This window comes from Scyliorhinus canicula, chromosome 16 (assembly GCF_902713615.1).
Source record: "Scyliorhinus canicula chromosome 16, sScyCan1.1, whole genome shotgun sequence".
NCBI lineage: Eukaryota > Metazoa > Chordata > Chondrichthyes > Carcharhiniformes > Scyliorhinidae > Scyliorhinus > Scyliorhinus canicula.
Genome location: NC_052161.1, coordinates 51,155,819 through 51,173,482, shown reverse-complemented (window position 1 = coordinate 51,173,482; position 17,664 = coordinate 51,155,819). Strand labels below are relative to the sequence as shown.

At 47.1% G+C, this 17,664-nt stretch overlaps 1 protein-coding gene across 4 annotated transcripts in view; it reads right to left on the bottom strand.

The window, feature by feature from the left end:
- The window catches only part of LOC119979536 (kinase non-catalytic C-lobe domain-containing protein 1), a 261,428-nt gene that overhangs the window by 83,124 nt on the left and 160,640 nt on the right, over nt 1-17,664 (bottom strand). For all 4 annotated transcript variants that reach the window (XM_038821918.1, XM_038821915.1, XM_038821916.1 and 1 more), the window contains 2 exons: nt 8,835-9,070; nt 2,468-2,913 (listed from right to left, as the gene is read on the bottom strand). In XM_038821918.1, the coding sequence (XP_038677846.1) occupies nt 2,468-2,913; nt 8,835-9,070 (682 nt within the window). The remainder of the gene's footprint in view (nt 1-2,467; nt 2,914-8,834; nt 9,071-17,664) is intronic.

The window sequence follows — 17,664 nt, the reverse complement described above, 5'->3', positions numbered from 1 at the left end:
GGAGAATCAGGTTACGCAGCCCCTCAGGCCTGCTGCACCACTCAACCAGATCATGGGTGATCTTCACTCCCACTCCACTTCTCCCGATACCTGCACCCAACAAAAATCCACTGCTCTTGGTCTTGAAAGCGCCAAATGTCGTCCAGCATCCACAACCCCACCGGGGAGGGGGGGGGGGGGGGGGGGGGGGGGGTGGATTCAATGTCTCCATTGACTCCTGTGTGAAAAATGCCTCCCAATTTCACAGAAACATGTTACCATTTAATTGCAAACACATGCCTATTTGAATGTGATATCATCATGAAGCTAAGGATACATATGTGCTTTACAATTATTTAAAATTGCGCTTCTTTGAATAATTTACAAGGAGACTGAAATAGATTCCTCATATTCTGTTCTATTTCCTAAACTGATTTTAGACTGCCAATGTCTGTGACATTTTATATTGCTCTAATCACCTGATCCTAGCCACATACTCCAAGGTCACACAGTCACTATCCACAATACGCCTCACTGCTTAGTACAGAAGCTTTGCTATTCTGGGAGTATCCTCTCCAATATCACCACGCTGGATCACAAAATCAACCACTCACTTCCTGATGGGTGAGAGTCTTGGGCAACCTAATGTCATCGCTTAAAGCAACTAGAAACATTTTCATCTCCACTATTTGAGATCTATCTGCAAGATCAGGTGGCAAGACAACATCCCCAACACTGAGACTCTTGCGAAGTGCTGCATACCTGGCATTGAGAGTAGGCTCGTTAGAACCCAGTTCCATTGGGTCGGTCCTGTGGTTTGCATGGAGGATTCCCCCAGAACAAAGGCAGTACTCTATAGCCAGCTGAGCATTGGACACCCCAAATTTAGATCTAAAGACAATCTGAAAGCTAAGCTCAGAACTCGCAAGCTGGATAAACCGAAATGGAGAATACACTGGCGTCGAATGATTTTGACATCTGAGGAGTACAGAGTCAAGCGCCCTCAGGACAAGAGAGCGCAGTGCAAAGCCAATGTCTCCATCCATCCCTCCAACACTGACTACATACGCAGGATCTGCATAGTTGGTTATGCAAATCAAGACTTGGCCCAAGGTCACACATAAAATGACAAACCTAGGCTGTAAACCAGTATTTTCTATGCTGAAAATTCATCCATCAAAGTGAGAATCCGTCAGCAACACACAATACATATTGAATTTGTTTTTGAAAGACATATAATTGTTCATTTTCGCATAAATTTTGTCAACATTGATGAACAATATTACCATAGCATTCACCGGCATCTGGAATGAAGATTATCACAGATAAGGATGTGGCAAAAAGTAAGTGGCTTTCTGAAAGCAATATTTAAAAATATGCTTTGTTTTAAATGTAATAATATTATTTTACTCTGCCAATGTCAGCATTTTGACAAGCTGAGATCTCAAAGCATTGTTTCTTTTGCAACTGTAATGTTCATTCATAGCATCTCACCAGTGCAGAAGAGGCCATTCAACCTATCAAGTCAGTGCCGTTCATTGTCTGGCAGTAGTGCAACACTCAGCGTATGCTTTTTAAAATATTTTCTCAAAACGAGGAAGTGCACAATGTCATTGAGAATTTTAGTGTTCATTAGTGTTGCTATCATACAGGAGGCATGACAAGGACAACTACTTCTTTTTTTAAATTTAGAATACCCAATTAATTTTTTCCAATTTAAGGGGCAATTTAGCATGTCCAATCCACCTACCCTGCACATCTATTTGGGTTGAGGGGTCGAAACCCACACAAACACGGGGAGAATGTGCAAACTCCACACGGACAGTGACCCAGAGCCGGGATCGAAGCTGGGATCTCGGCGCCATGAGGCAGCAATTCTAACTACTGTGCCACCGTGACAAGGACAATTACAATTGAATTACTTTGGTAATTTAATTGTTATCGTCAGCTTTGACATATTTGGGCGGCACGGTGGCACAGTGGTTAGCATTGCTGCCTACGGCGCTGAGGACCCGGGTTCGAATCCCGGCCCTGGGTCACTGTCCGTGAGGAGTTTGCACATTCTCCCTGTGTCTGCGTGGGTTTCACCCCCACAACCCAAAGATGTGCAGGATAGGTGGATTGGGTACGCTAAATTGCCCCTTAATTGGAAAAAATAATTGGGTACTCTAAATTAAAAAAAAAAAACCTTTGACATATTTTTCAAAATTGGTTATGAAAATTAATTTCTTGCGAGATGATGAAAACCTTTCCTCAGAGAGTGACGCACAATAACAGCACTTAGAAGTATGTATACAAATGACCAGTTGAATCAAAATTAAAATTTACAACATGTTTACTTAAATTCAGAGGAAGCAGAGATACAAAAGCATGTACTGTTTTTGAATGTATTCCTTTAAACAAAATCCATGTTTCAACCAGAGGCAAAAGGTCGATTTAAAAATCTTTTTGAAGTCCATTGAAGTACAGTGACTAATACACCACTTACCAACAATTTGGTTTCTATCTTGTCTCCTTCATTGAAGTTATGTTGACCCAATTGCTTCACGCAGGTCTTCACTTGCTGGTTAAAATACTCAATTCCAAAAAATGCACTGCTCCATCCAGGATTGCATCTCTTTTTCCCTATGTTTGACTCCATGTGCCGCAAAGACTCGGAAACTAGGGATTCAGACCCTTCTGTTGTCTGGTCAGTGCCTTCTTTTTTCTCTTCATTGCTGGGGTTAAGTTTTAAATCTTGAGATGGATTACAACCTTCACCGGTAAAGTTACAACTATCTTCCATCTGATAGAAATGTTTTGCCACCTTTTCCTCTTCCTCACAATTATCTGATTTAGGTTGCTTAAAGTCAGTGTCATCAGGTACCATGTTTCGGGTATCTTGCCCAAGGATCATTTTAACATTGCTGAGCAGCTGGTCTTCCTTACACTTAGCTGTATGATACATAACAAGGTAATTTGCATTAATTGCCTGTAAAGTTCATCCGCCCAACTCCTGCATAAACTAACAGCGAGACTGTACTTCACAGTGACTCGTGTGTGTTCTGTGTGAGATAGAGTATTTCAAGTTTGATTCAAATGTTACCAGGACAACGAACACTGGCTGATATATGCGTCAATCCCTATCAGCATTGGCCCTAGTTTGTTTATTATATAGGTCAGCTTTTAAACTGTATAGATCCAAATCTCCCCATGTCCAGAGCAGTGAAATCTAGGCTTAAGTCTATGTTGTGCGGGATATTGCAGAGGTCCTGGTGTGCACAAAAGTGCTGCAATTACTCATGCAGTTAAAACTTCTGGTGGGCTGATTTGTGCTGCCCAGGACCCTGGTTTAGCTCACTTGGCTAAATCGCTGGCTTTTAAAGCAGACCAAGCAGGCCAGCCGCACGGTTCGATTCCCGTACCAGCCTCCCCGGACAGGCGCCGGAATGTGGTGACTAGGGGCTTTTCACAGTAACTTCATTGAAGCCTACTCGTGACAATAAGCGATTTTCATTTTTTCATTTCAATAAGTGTATCTGGCACTGAGCTCAGTGAGGATGCCATTGCAGCAGACATGCACATTGTGATTAGTGTAAGAATTTCAGATATGCGTATTTGGTGCAGTAAGGGTTGAAAGTCTGGGTTAGAATAATAATCTTTATTATTGTCAAAAGTAGGCTTACATTAACACTGTAATGAAGTTACTGTGAAAAGCCCCAGTTGCCACACCCTAGGTGCCTGTTCGGGTGCACAGAGGGAGAATTCAGAATGTCCAATTCACCTAACAAGCACATCTTCTGAACCTGTGGGAGGAAACCGGAGCACCTGGAGGAAGCCCACGCAGACACAGGGAAAACGTGCAGTCTTCACAAAAACAGTTATCCAAGCGGGAATCGAAACTGGGAGCCTGGCGCTGTGAAGCAACAGTGCTAACCACTGTGCTACTGTGCTGCCCACAGTGTGTGTATGACTGCGGCAGTAGTGTTTTTACAAATCCTGGTTTGAAATGCAACAACATTTTTGGGAGCCAGAGGTTCATCAAAGCATTGTAATAGCTTGTGCCTAATGATTTTTGTTTGGATCAAGACAGTTCTCTGTGGAGTAGTTAATAAGCTACATAGTTAATTAGATACATTGTGTGGAGTTGGTAAGATGATGTAACTACGGGAGGAGCTAAAGTCGCAGGCATTTGAACAGAGAAGCAGAGATTGTCCAAATGGTTTCTGAAAGTCAAACCATGAAGACAGTTTCTGAAGACTTCAGCTAGAAATCCTACATTGTTCTGACAAGATTCAGATCTATCTCTTAAAACAGCCTCAAAGGACATCACTCAAGCACACATGCGTTGGTCTATTAACTATATTTAAAAGTGGGTTGAGAGCTGAGATGGTTTGTTGTTTGAGTGGGATTAAAGATATCAGTTAAGGGTTATTGAATCACTGTATTGAATAGCATTGTTTAAGGGGTGATTGTAAGTTATTTTCTTGTCTGATGTTAAAGATATTTTAATACTGTGTCGGTATTAAAGTATGTTTTAATATACCACGGGCGGGATTCTCCCTTTGGGGGACTAATTCCCCACGCCCGCTGGAAAATGGGTGAGAATCACTCCGGAGTTTTTCCTCGAAAGTCCGGGGTGATTCCCTGTTCTCCAGGGGGCTAGCAGGCCTCTGGCATGCGTCCCGCAGCTCTGGCTGCCGGCTGGGCTCTGCTGGACAGACCGCGTGGACGAGCATGTGCTCGGTGGTCGCAAGCAGGTTCGCGCATGCGAGCGGCGGCCCACCTCGGCACGGGCGCTGCTGACATGGAGGAGCCACACAGCGAGCCTGCGCGGAGGAAGTTAGGTCGCTCCCGGATCGTGATATCCTGCCGATCGGTGGCCCCCAATCACAGGCCTGCCCGTTGTCGAGGCCCCCCCGCCCCAGTGTCTGATCCCCACGTCCCCACCACCATAACGCCTCCATCAGCCGCGACTCAGAGTTCCCGCCGAGTGGAACCACATTAGAACTACACCGGCGGGACTCGGCCCGTCGAGCATGGAGAATTGCCAGGGGGGCCTTTCCCAACGGCCCCCAAATGGCACCGCGCCATGGCGGCGATTTTCTGGTCGCTGGAGAATCGAGTGCTGGAGTGGGGACCTATTTTTGGTAATTCGTCGCCCCTGCGCCGAGTGAGATTTCGGAGCGGAGGGCCGGAGAATCCCGTCCCATATCCCTGTTTTGCGTGAAATCACTCCTGAAGCGAGTGATTTCCTCACAGACTCACAAAAGTAAAATGAAGTGTCGAAGTTTCTATCCAATATCCTAGGTACTGTTGGGGTCTAGTCCAGGATCGTAGTAATGCGATAAGGTATCAAGAGGCAAAAGGTGAAGACTAGTTTTCACAATTGAAGTTATTTTCGGACCTTGATGCAGAGGACGTAACAAATTCTTCATTCTCAATGTCAACATCTCAGGAAAGGTCAGAAATCTCACAATGATCAAGGAAGCAGCATAAGTCACCTTCTGCCCTAACCATGGGGTCATCCTTGGAAGGGAGGCTAGCATGACAACATATGGCCCCGATGGGATGTGATTCGTACTCCTTAAGAAACTACACATAATGTAGGCCCTTCAACCATGGCATCAAAATATCCGTGGGCATTGCAGCTTTGAAGTGACACCCAAATCCATGAGTTACGTTTGCATTGTCCTCACAAAGAGTGGCTCAGCAAGACCATCATTTGATTATTTACAAACAGTCATGACCCTGCATTCCTCAGAAGCCTGTAAAGTCTACATTGTGCATTGCCTTGGCATTTGGAAGAGAAGTGGCCCAGTCAGATTTGACACAGCAGTCAATGGCAACATATTCCCTTCATACATCCTGCTGAACACTTAAGAGATAAGCTAAAGTATCGCTTTCATGCCATTACAGTCCTCAACACTGTCCATTTCACAAAGGCCCATTTTTTCTTTGAACCCTAAGTCAATTGCCGAGACATTCCGGCCCTGCCGTGGCAGGTATTCCTGTGGCGGATGCGCCAAGCCATTTAAATCCTCATTGACCTTTGCAGGACCGGAGATTCCGCCAGCTGAGGGGGTTGGAAAATCCCACCCAATTAGTCATGCAACTAATGATGTATCAAATTGCATACAGCACCTCTGCAGAAAGATTTTTTGAAACAGTCCGGCAGCTGTTCAGAAGCAAAGTAACATCTGCATAATCAAGTAGATGGCTTCATCATGATGAGTATATATCTATGACATCACACACTCATTCCCTTCTTGCAAACGTTTCTAATATCACCCTTGTTCAGCATCGCGTATGAGGAGAGTTGAAACTAATAAATGAATACGGTTGAGCTATAAATGTGAAGATGAAAACACGCTGCAGGGGGGTATAAAAGCCTAAAATGCTTGACGATGAATACTGATTTTCACAAAAACTCACTGCCATAAAATAAACACAATTGTCAAGTACGTTTGGAAGACAACATCCTAACGTTCATTGCAACAAATCCTGGTGACATCCACAAACTACAGACTTCAGTATGGCAGCTTCAGAATAACCAGAAGAGCAATTCTTCTAAGGCCAAGTAATGTCTGCCTCAGATCCAAAGGTCACATGCGTATTGTCCAACCATTATTCTCACAAATGAAGTGACTTTATTAACGTTGCAGGTGTGGAAATAAAGACTAATCACTGTGATTGGGCTGAGTGAAAATTAATGGAGCTGAGGATCCAGATGGGAGCACATTGGGTACATTTTAACCCTTGGATGAACGTGCAATCTTGCATCACATCGATTAGCCATTGAACAACTGAAACTTGGAGAGGATAAATGTGAAATATACCTACAATGGTGAAGACCCTAACCCTACTACTTTTACGTGAAACCCCGCATCTACAGCGGAGAAGTAGGCAGTCTGCTGACTACTCCGCTCTGTTGACTTAGATGAGTGTCCTCTGGAAGCCCGAGGCTTGGATAACCTTGGCCTGTTCTGGTGCAGGTACACCTTCCTGGAGCTGATCTGCTGGTGTTGATGGGACCAGTGGCAGACAGGATTTGGAGTGGCAGGACAACCTTGGAATGTCTTGGGTGGATGTTCCTGGGGTGTCTTCCTGGTGCTCCTCCTCTCTGTGGATACCCAATGTCTCTTCCCTGACTCCTCGAGGCGAAGGGGCACCTGAAGGGTGGCCTCCCCTCTCTTGCCTGGCCATTGCTGGAATAGAGCCAAGGCTTGAGCGATGGTGTGCAGGTCCAAGCACCAGTCCGGCAGAGCGGAGTACATGTATTTGACAACAGGCATCTTGCGTGTTTAAAGGTAACTTTTTGTATTAATGAGACTATTGTAGTTTAAGATGTACTTTGTAATCCATGTTAATCTATAAATCAGTGTGCATTTGTTAAAGTAAGGAGGTGTAAAGTAGTATTGTTTAATAATCCAACTTTTCATGTTTAATAAATATTTTTTTTCTTGCTGTTAAAACTAATTAGCAGCTCTGTGACTCAGCTCCTCCATGTTTTATGTAAGAAAAAGTAAACGTTACAGGGCGGAATTCTCCGCTCCCGTGGAAAATCGAGAAGGCCGTCGTGAACTCGGCCGAGTTTCACGACGGCCTCGGAGGCCGCTCCTCTCACCTTATTCACCCCCACCCGGGGGGCAAGGAGCGGCGCTCTGTTATTCTCGGCCGCCGTGCCTTGTCGCTGGCGTCAAGGCCCGGCGCGCTGAGAATGACGCGGCCGGTGCGCCTAATGACGTCAGCCGTGCATGCGCAGGTTGGCCAGCGCCAACCCGCGCATGTGCGTTTGTCGTCTTCCCCTCCGCCGCCCCGCAAGACGTGGCGGCTTGATCTTGCGGGGCGGCGGAGGGGAAAGAGTGCGTCCCGTTGAGATGCCGGCCCGACAATCGGTGGGCACCGATCGCGGGCCAGTCCCCTCCTGAGCACGGCCGTGGTGCTCACTCCCCTCTCCACCCCCCACAAGCGTCAAATCAGCGTTTGGCGCCATGTTCATGCCGGCAGCGACCAGGTGTGATTGCCGCCGTCATGAACCGGTCGCGAACAGCAGGCCGCTCGGCCCATCCGGGTTGGAGAATAGCGGGGGTGCTGGAGAGTTGCCATTTTGCCTCCGTCGGGCGACTCTCCGTGGTTTTCCGCGAGTATCCCGACCACGGACATTTGGCCGGTGGGGAGAACAGCGGGAGCGCGTCGGACCGGCGTCGCGGGAAAAAACGCCGCGGCCCGCTATTCTCCGAACCGGCGTGGGAGCGGAGAATTTCGCCCAAGTGTTTTGAGCTAGACTTCTACACTGGGATCTTCCCCTCCAGTTATAATATCAACTGGAATCAAATAATTGTTTGTCAAAAACGGCCTAGCTCCACCGTAAAAATATATAGTGACACTACTTCAACCCTCTCTGGGGAAGAAAGTTCCAAAGATGCACAGCCTTTTGAAAGAAAAAAATTTTACATCTTAAATGGGAGATTGCTTATTTTTAAACGGTGTCCCCTAGCTCTAGGTGAATCTCAGGATAAATCACCAGTAGACAATAAGCCAAGAAACTGTCTGGAAAGTGCACACATGAATGAATGAATGAATGAAGGGGCTTGTGTCCACAGGACAAGAGGCATGTTGATTACAATATTATTTAAGTAATTACTTATTTCTCGGCAACTAGAGGTTAAATGAACATTCTCTGCAGGTACACCACAGTGCAGCTGTTTTTACTTGACATTGTATGAACTATGGTCATAAGAGTGGGGGAAAATATGTTATTGATTATGTTTCTGAAACGTCTATCATTTCACATTACTTTTGCAAAAGATAGAGCCATCAACCCAAGCCCACTTTAAATTTGTGGATTAGCTCATTTGGATGTTGCGCAATACCTGAATACAGATTGTCAGAAAGACAGTTCACATCCAAAACAATGCGTTCTGACAATGCTGTTGATGATAAGTGAGGCTTTCTGGAGATTTCTCTGGCTTCGAGGTCAACTGCTTTCTCCCAGTTATCGTCACTACTTCTTTGCTTCCCATGCCCAGGAACTGTTTTCTTTTTCTTCATGGTGTTTTGTAGTGTGGGGTTAAAATAATCTGGGTTTGGTCTTGTTGTGGCCTCTGGCCTGAAATATAAATAATGGTTAGGTTGATAGCAGTCCAAACTCGCTGATGAAAATTTGACTGGAAATAGTAAAGCTGCCAACTCTGTTTAAACCCCAGTATTTCAGTTTCACAACTCTTACAAACTTTAGGTGTAAATGTCAAAGTAATATATAATATATCTATATATATATATAAATCCATATCAAAATGTATATGAATATATTTAAATAAATAATAACTTTAATTTACGTGGTGCATATAACATAGTGAAACGTCTCAGAGAAGCTTCACCAGAAAGATTTTCAAGTTTAACACTGAACCATTTAAGGAGGCCTTTGAATATCCGAGGTAGCTTTTAAGGAACAGCATAAAAGAGCAGAGACAGGTAGAGAAGCAGGGATACTTAGACAGAGAATTCCAGAGTTTATGGCAGATACAGCTGAAAGGGTACCAAAGGTGGAGTGAAGAATATTGTGTACGTGCAAGAGTTCAGAATTGGAGGAATGTAGAAATCTCAGTGTTGAATGGATAGAGAAGGTTAAGGAGATAGGGAGAGGCACGGCCAGGTGTACGGATATGCATTCGGACAGCACCTTTCACTAGAATGTTCCAAAAGAGCTTTATTACAAAGTAAGTACTTTGTGAAGGGCATTCACCACTGTAAACTATCCCTCCTTGTCCTTCTTGACCTGTCTACTGGCTTTGATACAATTCAGTATACCTATCCATCATTTCCCAGTCTGGTTCCATTCTTGATTGTCCAGTCACATCAGAGAAGCGAGGCTTCTTTGCCCGCTCCTGCACAGTCACCTCTGCTGTCCCCCCAAGAATCTATCCTGTTTCTCATCTAGATGCTGTCCCTCGGCGACATCACTTGAAGACTCGCCACACGTACGTCGATGACACCCAGCACGGCCTCATCCCATCATTTTCGACCCTCACTTTCCCTACATTGTCAAGCTGCTTATCCCACTTCCACGACAGGATGAGCAGAAATTTCCTCCAAATAAATATTGGGAAGACTGAAGTTACACTTCCTTCGGTCCTCACCACAAACTTTGTTCCAGAGTCACCGACTCCAACCCTCTTCCGTCAACTGTCTGGGGCACAACTAGGCTATGCGCAACCTTGGTGTAAGAGATGAACCCGAGATGATCTTCCAATCGTACATCGGAACTGGTGTCAAGACCACCAAAGGGAAAGATCACAAAATTGTAAGCTCAAGTTTACTTCAGTGCAAATGATCTTTTGCACCAGTTAAAAATCATTAGAGCAGAAGCTGGCCCACCCTCAAAAATGAGCATGCTACCCCCTCGGCTGAAATAACCATCATGGCAAGATTTTACTACCTGTGCTAGTTCGCAGGCATTCCAGGAAGCTCATCCAAATTAATTTGCTTTTTTAATTTGACACAAGGACACCAATAGGCATATGAGAGATGGGCAGCCAAAGTGTGCACTCAAAATAGACATTGGCTGGGATTTTGCGGCCCTTCCTCTGGTCCCGCCGATGGCAACCACACACAGTGGATTCCTCGGTGGCACGCCCCATGAGCAACGCAAATGGCCACAGACCTCGGTGGGACCGGAAGATCCCGCTGGTGGCCAATTGTAAGTTGCCACCAGTGCTGGAAACCCATAGGAGATGGGGGGCGGGGCGCTGGAAAAACCCCACCATAGGACAGAATGTTCTTATTTCTCTGCAGAGTAGCACAGCAGGCAGGAAAAATGGAGTGGAAGGTGCCAGCACCAAAGACAGCTTCCTCCTCTGTATTTCTGGCCACTTAGGCAAACGCATGTTGGGGTGTGAGGGTGGGGGAGGGGAGGGTGGGGGGGTGCTCTGATTCAGCAAGCCCCATCAGTAACCTAGGTTTCCAAAAGATCGGGACTCTGATTAAAAAAGTATTTAAAAAGAAAGTTCACCCCTCCACCATGTACTAAACTCTCCCCTGTGGAAAACCACCTACCCTCCAACCACCACAGAGCACTCCCCTATGGACACAGAACCCTCCCCCCCACGGAATACCCCCGACACTTCCAGGGTACTGCCTGAGCATGACTCTCTCCTCCCCGAGGAGCTATACTTACCTGTGGGTCTCCAGTGGGTTCTGCTTGCCAGGTGCACATGGCGATTCATGACGTGAATGGACGTTGGAGGGGGCTAACTATAAGGTGTGCAGGCTTGATAATGATATTTAAATCTAATCAAATGGGGATCCCAACTTTCAAAGTCGGAATTCCCGTTGCATTTTTGGCAGAGGGTTGGGACAATATAAACAGGAAATCCTACGGATATAAAAAACATTTTGGGACTCCCGTTTTGGGACTTCCACCACTGCCACTGTTCCTGCCACCCAAAAATGAGAGTGAAAAATCCCACCCTCCCACATAGTTTTAAAATCTTATGAAGTATGATGTTACTTTATTTTTCTAAGAAGTAGGTCAATGTGATTTCCAAAAGCCTCTGTACAGTTAAAAATTAATAATTTGTCAATAATTTAAAAACTAGCTTTTACACAAGTAGGTATCAGGTATTCTTATTAAAAACTATCCGGATGAGCCACCCCATCCTTTTGTTACCATCGTTCCCCTCCCCTTCCCCCCAGAATCCCGCCATCCACTTTCTCTTGCAATCACCTCACCCAGTATTCATCCCCTCCCCCCACCCTTCACATCTCCCAGGTCCATCGAAACCTGCTCGACCAGGCTCCAATGACTGCGGCCCCTCCCCCACCATTCTCCCTACGTTGGCCAGTGCAGTGACCCTTCCAAATCCCCTCCTCCGCTCTACCCACTCCTCAGTAACCCGGCCCCAAACCCCAACTCCCTTAAACCAAGAAACAATAAAAAAACGCACTCACAAGGAAAAAAACCCAGAAAACATGCAGACAAACCCCCCCCCAATTTCAGATTCAGAAATAAAACCCCAATCAAATAGAAAGCCCTCAAGAAAATGCAATCCCTGTCCCCACCAACCAAGTCTGACTCTCAACTCTCATCGCAGCCCCAGACCTTCAGCCTTAATAAATGCCTCCGCCATCTCAAAATAAAAGTCCTTTGAGTTGTGAGTCACTTTCAGCTTCGCTGGGCAGACCACTCCAAATCTCACTCTGCTGCCGTACAATGCTGCCATCACCCATCTAAAGGCCACCCGCCTTCTCGTCAACACCGCCGTCTGATCTTGGTATCTGTGTATACCATCGTCTTCCCACTTCACATCTCGTCTCTGCTTCGCCCGGCTCACAACCTTCTTCTTCACATGGTAGCTGTGGAAGCAGACTGTAACCGCACTTGGTGGCTCATTCGTTTTAGGCTTCAGCCTGAGCGACAGATGTGTCCTGTCTAACTCATAGCAGGAGGGTTCTTCCTCCTCCCCTGTCAACTCAGCAAATATATTTGCAAAGTACTTGGTTAGCCTAGGGCCCTCCACCTCCTCAGGCAGGCTCACGATTCTCAAATTCTGCCTCCTTGACCTGTCCCCCAGGTCCTCCACCTTAGCTCCGAGCCCGATGTTGACCTCCACCACCTTCCACAGCTCTTCACCCATCGAGGTGAACTGGTTGCTGTGTTGCGACAATGCCTCCTTTACCCCCTTCAACTTCTCTCCTTGCTCCCACACCTCGACCAACGTCTTCATCACTTCCACTTTTACAGAGGTAATCGCCACCTCCACCCCTTTAAGTGAACTAATCATCTCCCTCCGAAGCACATCCAAATGCTTGGCAAACAGCCTTTAAAACTCTACCAACATCACCTCGGTTTCCACCGTGAGGGGAGCGTCCCACCTGGCGACCCAGCCCCGCCACGTTTCTTCCTGCAAGACTCAAAGGAGCACTCGCTGGCGGACTTTCGCTCGCCCCTTTCTTTTCAGCACCTTTCTTCTGGGGCTTTGACATTCCTCGTCCTTCTTATGACTTCCCACACTAACTCATCCATAAACTACCCTTGAAACCGGGCATAAGAGTCCACAAATCAGGGTCGCTAGCAGGAGCCACCTAACGTGCACTGTCCACCTACATGCCGCCACCGGAAGTCCCCCAGCTGTATTAATTAAATTGTGCCACCATACTATTCTTAAGTATGTCAAGGAATACTTTTTGAAGCAACATTTTTGATGAAGTAGATATTACGGAGTGTCTTAAAGGTGGAAAGGTTTATGCCACTTTAATGTTATTCCTATACATGTCATGAATTTTTTCAGTATCCCCTTAAAATCAGTTTTTCAAATGTATTTACTTTGAGAGGTTTCCTTCTCAATCTTTATCTCAAACATGAGTTCAGCTGCACTGAGGTAATATTTTATTCACCACCTTTAACTTTCTGCACAGTACCGTTTCTGAATAAGGTGAACGTTTTCAAAAGCCCACGGTAACATTTCTATTGATTTTTTAAAAATACAGATCACATCAATAAACGTCTGTAAGAGGGAGACAAAAAAGAAGACAATGGGGCGTGAGATTTATTTTTGGCAAGTGCAAAGGGTGTGCGAGCGAATCAGCACCCAGTTTTAGACAGCACCTGATTTTCTAGCACAGTGCTCAACAGATTGCTGATTCATTATCATTTGACTTGCGCTAATTCTGACACACTGTCTTTTCTTTTGTCGCCCTCTCACATACAGCATATTTTCCAAGGACGGATGCAGAGAGAGTTGGGTGGAAAGGAGTAGGGTGATGCAGGTGGTGAGAGATAAAGGACCTGGTTAGAAACGGCCTTGTGAATGATCAGAACCGAAGGAGCAAAGAGACCACATGTTCAAGTGGGTGACCATGGAGATCAGTAGGAGCGTTTATGTGAAGGGAGATACTTCAGGAGGGAAGGCGCACAGTGAATTCCCACAGAGGAGTGGGAAAAAAAAGGCAATGGGACATGAAATCATCCACAGAGAGCCACAGGCTGGAATGGAGAAGCGATATCACAGGATAGGGCTGCAAGAATTATCGGGCGCGATTGTACAGCCTCGCCGGGCCCGAATTGGTGCTGCAACGAGGCTGTTAAATCTTGCTCGGGACAGCCTCACGGGATCTCATTAGATCTCACAAGACTTCACAATCTGGATCTTGCCCTCATTGGGAGGGTACAGATTTGCATACTTAAGTGAGCAGTTTGTTTCAGGTAAATATGTCTGTGACAGGGAGACATCACCGTGGCGCTGTTTGGCACTGGTTTCCGTAAACATGTCTCCAGAGATGTGGACCAGGCGTAACAGCAAAGCAAGGAGTGGGGGGGAGGGGGGTCTCCCAGATGATCGGAGGCTCCTGGATGGTCGGACTCTGGGCAGGGTGGTACCCTGATGCCACTCTGTCACCACCACCCTGGCACTGCCAGGCTGGCAGGGGCACTGCCAGGGTGAGATGCTGGCAGTGCCCAGATACCAGGTTGCCCATGCCAGGGATCAGGCCCAAGGATTGCCCTGCCCTTATGAGGTGGGGTGAGGGGAGGCTTGAGGACCCTCTCATCGGTAATTTGGAGGATGCCCAAAGGCCAAGAGCTGGAACAAACAGAGTTATTATCTCTGGGTTGTTACCCGTGCCATGTGCTAGCGAGACGAGGAATAGGGAGAGAGAGCTGTTGAACACGTGGCTACAGGAAGGGTGCAGGAGGGAGGGTTTCAGATACCTCACTAATTGGGGCTCATTCCGGGGCAGGTGGGACCTCTACAAACGGGATGGTCTACACCTGGACCAAAGGGGTACCAATATCCTGGGGGGAAATTTGCTAATGCTCTTCGGGAGCATTAAACCAATTCAGCAGGGGTTGGGAACCTGAATTGTAGCTCCAGTATACAGGAAGTTCAGAGTAGTGAGGTCATGAGTAAGATTTCAAGGTTGCTGGAGTGTACCGGCAGGCAGGAAGGTGGTGTAAAGTGTGTCTACTTCAACGCCAGGAGCATCCGGAATAAGGTGGGTGAACTTGCAGCATAGGTTGGTACCTGGGACTTCAATGTTGTGGCCATTTCGGAGACATGGATAGAGCAGGGACAGGAATGGTTGTTGCAGGTTCCGGGGTTTAGATATTTCAGTAAGCTCAGGGAAGGTGGTAAAAGAGGGGGAAGGGTGTCATTGCTAGTCAAGGACAGTATTACGGTGGCAGAAAGAACGTTTGATGAGGACTGAAGTAGTATGGGCTGAGGTTAGAAACAGGAAAGGAGCGGCCACCCTGTTGGATGTTTTCTCTCGGCCTCCGAAAAGTTCCAGAGATGTGGAAGAAAGGATTGCAAAGATGATTCTGGATAGGAGCGAAAGTAACAGGGTAGTTGTTATGGGGGACTTTAACTTTCCAAATATTGACTGGAAACGCTATGGTTCGAGTACTTTAGGTGGGTCCGTTTTTGTCCAATGTGTGCAGGAGCGTTTCCTGACACAGTATGTAGATAGGCCAACAAGAGGCGAGGCCACATTGGATTTGGTACTGGGTAATGAACCAGGACAGGTGTTAGATTTGGAGGTAGGTGAGCACTTTGATGATAGTGACCACAATTCACTCACGATGGAAAGGGATAGGTATATACTGCAGGACAAGAGTTATAGCTGGGGGAAAGGCAATTATTATGTGATGAGGCAAGACTTAGGATGCATAGGATGGGGAAGGAAACTGCAGGGGATGGGTACAATTGAAATGTGGAGCTTGTTCAAGGAACAGATACTGCGTGTTCTTGATAAATATGTACCTGTCAGGCAGGGAGGAAGTGGTCGAGCGAGGGAACCGTAGTTTACTAAAGTAGTTGAATCACTTGTCAAGAGGAAGAAGGAGGCTTATGTAAAGATGAGACGTGCAGGTTCAGTTAGGGCGCTCGAGAGTTACAAGTTAGCTAGGAAGGACCTAAAGGGAGAGCTAAGAAGAGCCAGGAGGGGACATGAGAAGTCTTTGGCAGGTAGGATCATGGATAACCCTAAGCTTTCTCCAGGTATGTTAGGAATAAAAGAATGACTTGGGTAAGTAGGGCCAGTCAAGGACAGTAGTGGGAAGTTGTGTGTGGAGTCCGAGGAGATAGGAGAGGTGCTAAATGAATATTTTTCGTCAGTATTCACACAGGAAAAAGACAATATTGCCAAGGAGAATACTGAGATACAGGCTACTAGACTAGAAGGGCTTGAGGTTCATAAGGAGGAGGTGTTAGCAATTCTGGAAAGTGTGAAAATAGATAAGTCCCCTGGGCCAGATGGGATTTATTCTAGGATTCTCTGGGAAGCTAGGGAGGAGATTGCTGAGCCTTTGGCGTTGAACTTTAAGTTGTCATTGTCGACAGGAATAGTGCCAGAAGACTGGAGGATGGCAAATACTGTCCCCTTGTTCAAGAAGGGGAATAGAGACAACCCCGGTAACTATAGACCAGTGAGCCTTACTTCTGTTGTGGGCAAAGTCTTGGAAAGATTTATAAGAGATAGGAGATACTACTGCTGTACGTGGCAGACCCAGAAGGGGGAATGCCGGAGATAATGGAACTATTAGCAGAGTTTGGGGACTTTTCGGGGTACAAACTAAATTTGGGCAAAAGCGAGGTTTTTGTGATACACCCGGAGGACCAGGGAGAGGGTATTGGGAGACTCCCCTTCAAGCGAGCAGGAAAGAGCTTTAGGTACTTAGGGGTGCAGGTGGCAAGGAACTGGGGGACCCTCCACAAGTTGAACTTTTCCAGGCTGGTGGAACAGATGGAGGAGGAATTTAAGAGGTGGGACATGGTACCGTTGTCGCTGGCGGGGAGGGTGCAGTCAATCAAAATGACGGTCCTCCCAAGGTTCTTGTTTTTATTTCAGTGCTTGCCCATCTTCCTCCCTAGGGCCTTCTTCAAAAAGGTGACGAGTAGCATCATGAGCTACGTGTGGGCGCATGGCACCCCAAGGGTGAGGAGGGTCTTTTTGGAGCGGAGTAGGGACAGTGGAGGGCTGGCACTGCCCAATCTCTCGGGGTACTACTGGGCGGCAAATGTGTCAATGGTGCGCAAGTGGATGATGGAAGGGGAGGGGGCAGCTTGGAAACGAATGGAGAGGGCGTCCTGTGGCAACACAAGCCTGGGGGCCCTAGTAACGGCACCATGGCCGCTCCCCCCCACGAGGTACACCACGAGCCCGGTGGTGGCGGCCACCCTCAAGATATGGGGGCAGTGGAGGCGACATAGGGGGGAAATGGGAGGTCTGTTGGCGGCGCCAATAAGAGGGAACCATAGATTCATCCCGGGGAACATCGACGGGGGATTTCAGAGCTGGTATAGGGTGGGCATACGGCAGCTGAAGGACCTGTTTATAGAGGGGAGGTTTGCGAGCCTGGGAGGGCTGGAGGAGAAGTTTGAGCTCCCCCCGGGAAACATGTTCAGATATTTACAAGTGAAGGCATTTGCTAGGCGGCAGGTGGAGGGGTTTCCCCTGCTCCCCAGTAAGGGGGCGAGTGATAGGGTGCTCTCGGGGGTCTGGGTCGGAGGGGGGAAGATATCAGACATCTACAAGATAATGCAGGAGGCGGAAGCAGCATCAGGGGAGGAGCTGAAAGCCAAGTGGGAAGGGGAGCTGGGAGAGCAGATAGAAGACGGGACGTGGGCGGATGCACTGGAGAAGGTCAACTCTTCCTCCTCGTGTGCGAGACTGAGCCTCATTCAATTTAAGGTGCTGCATAGAGCT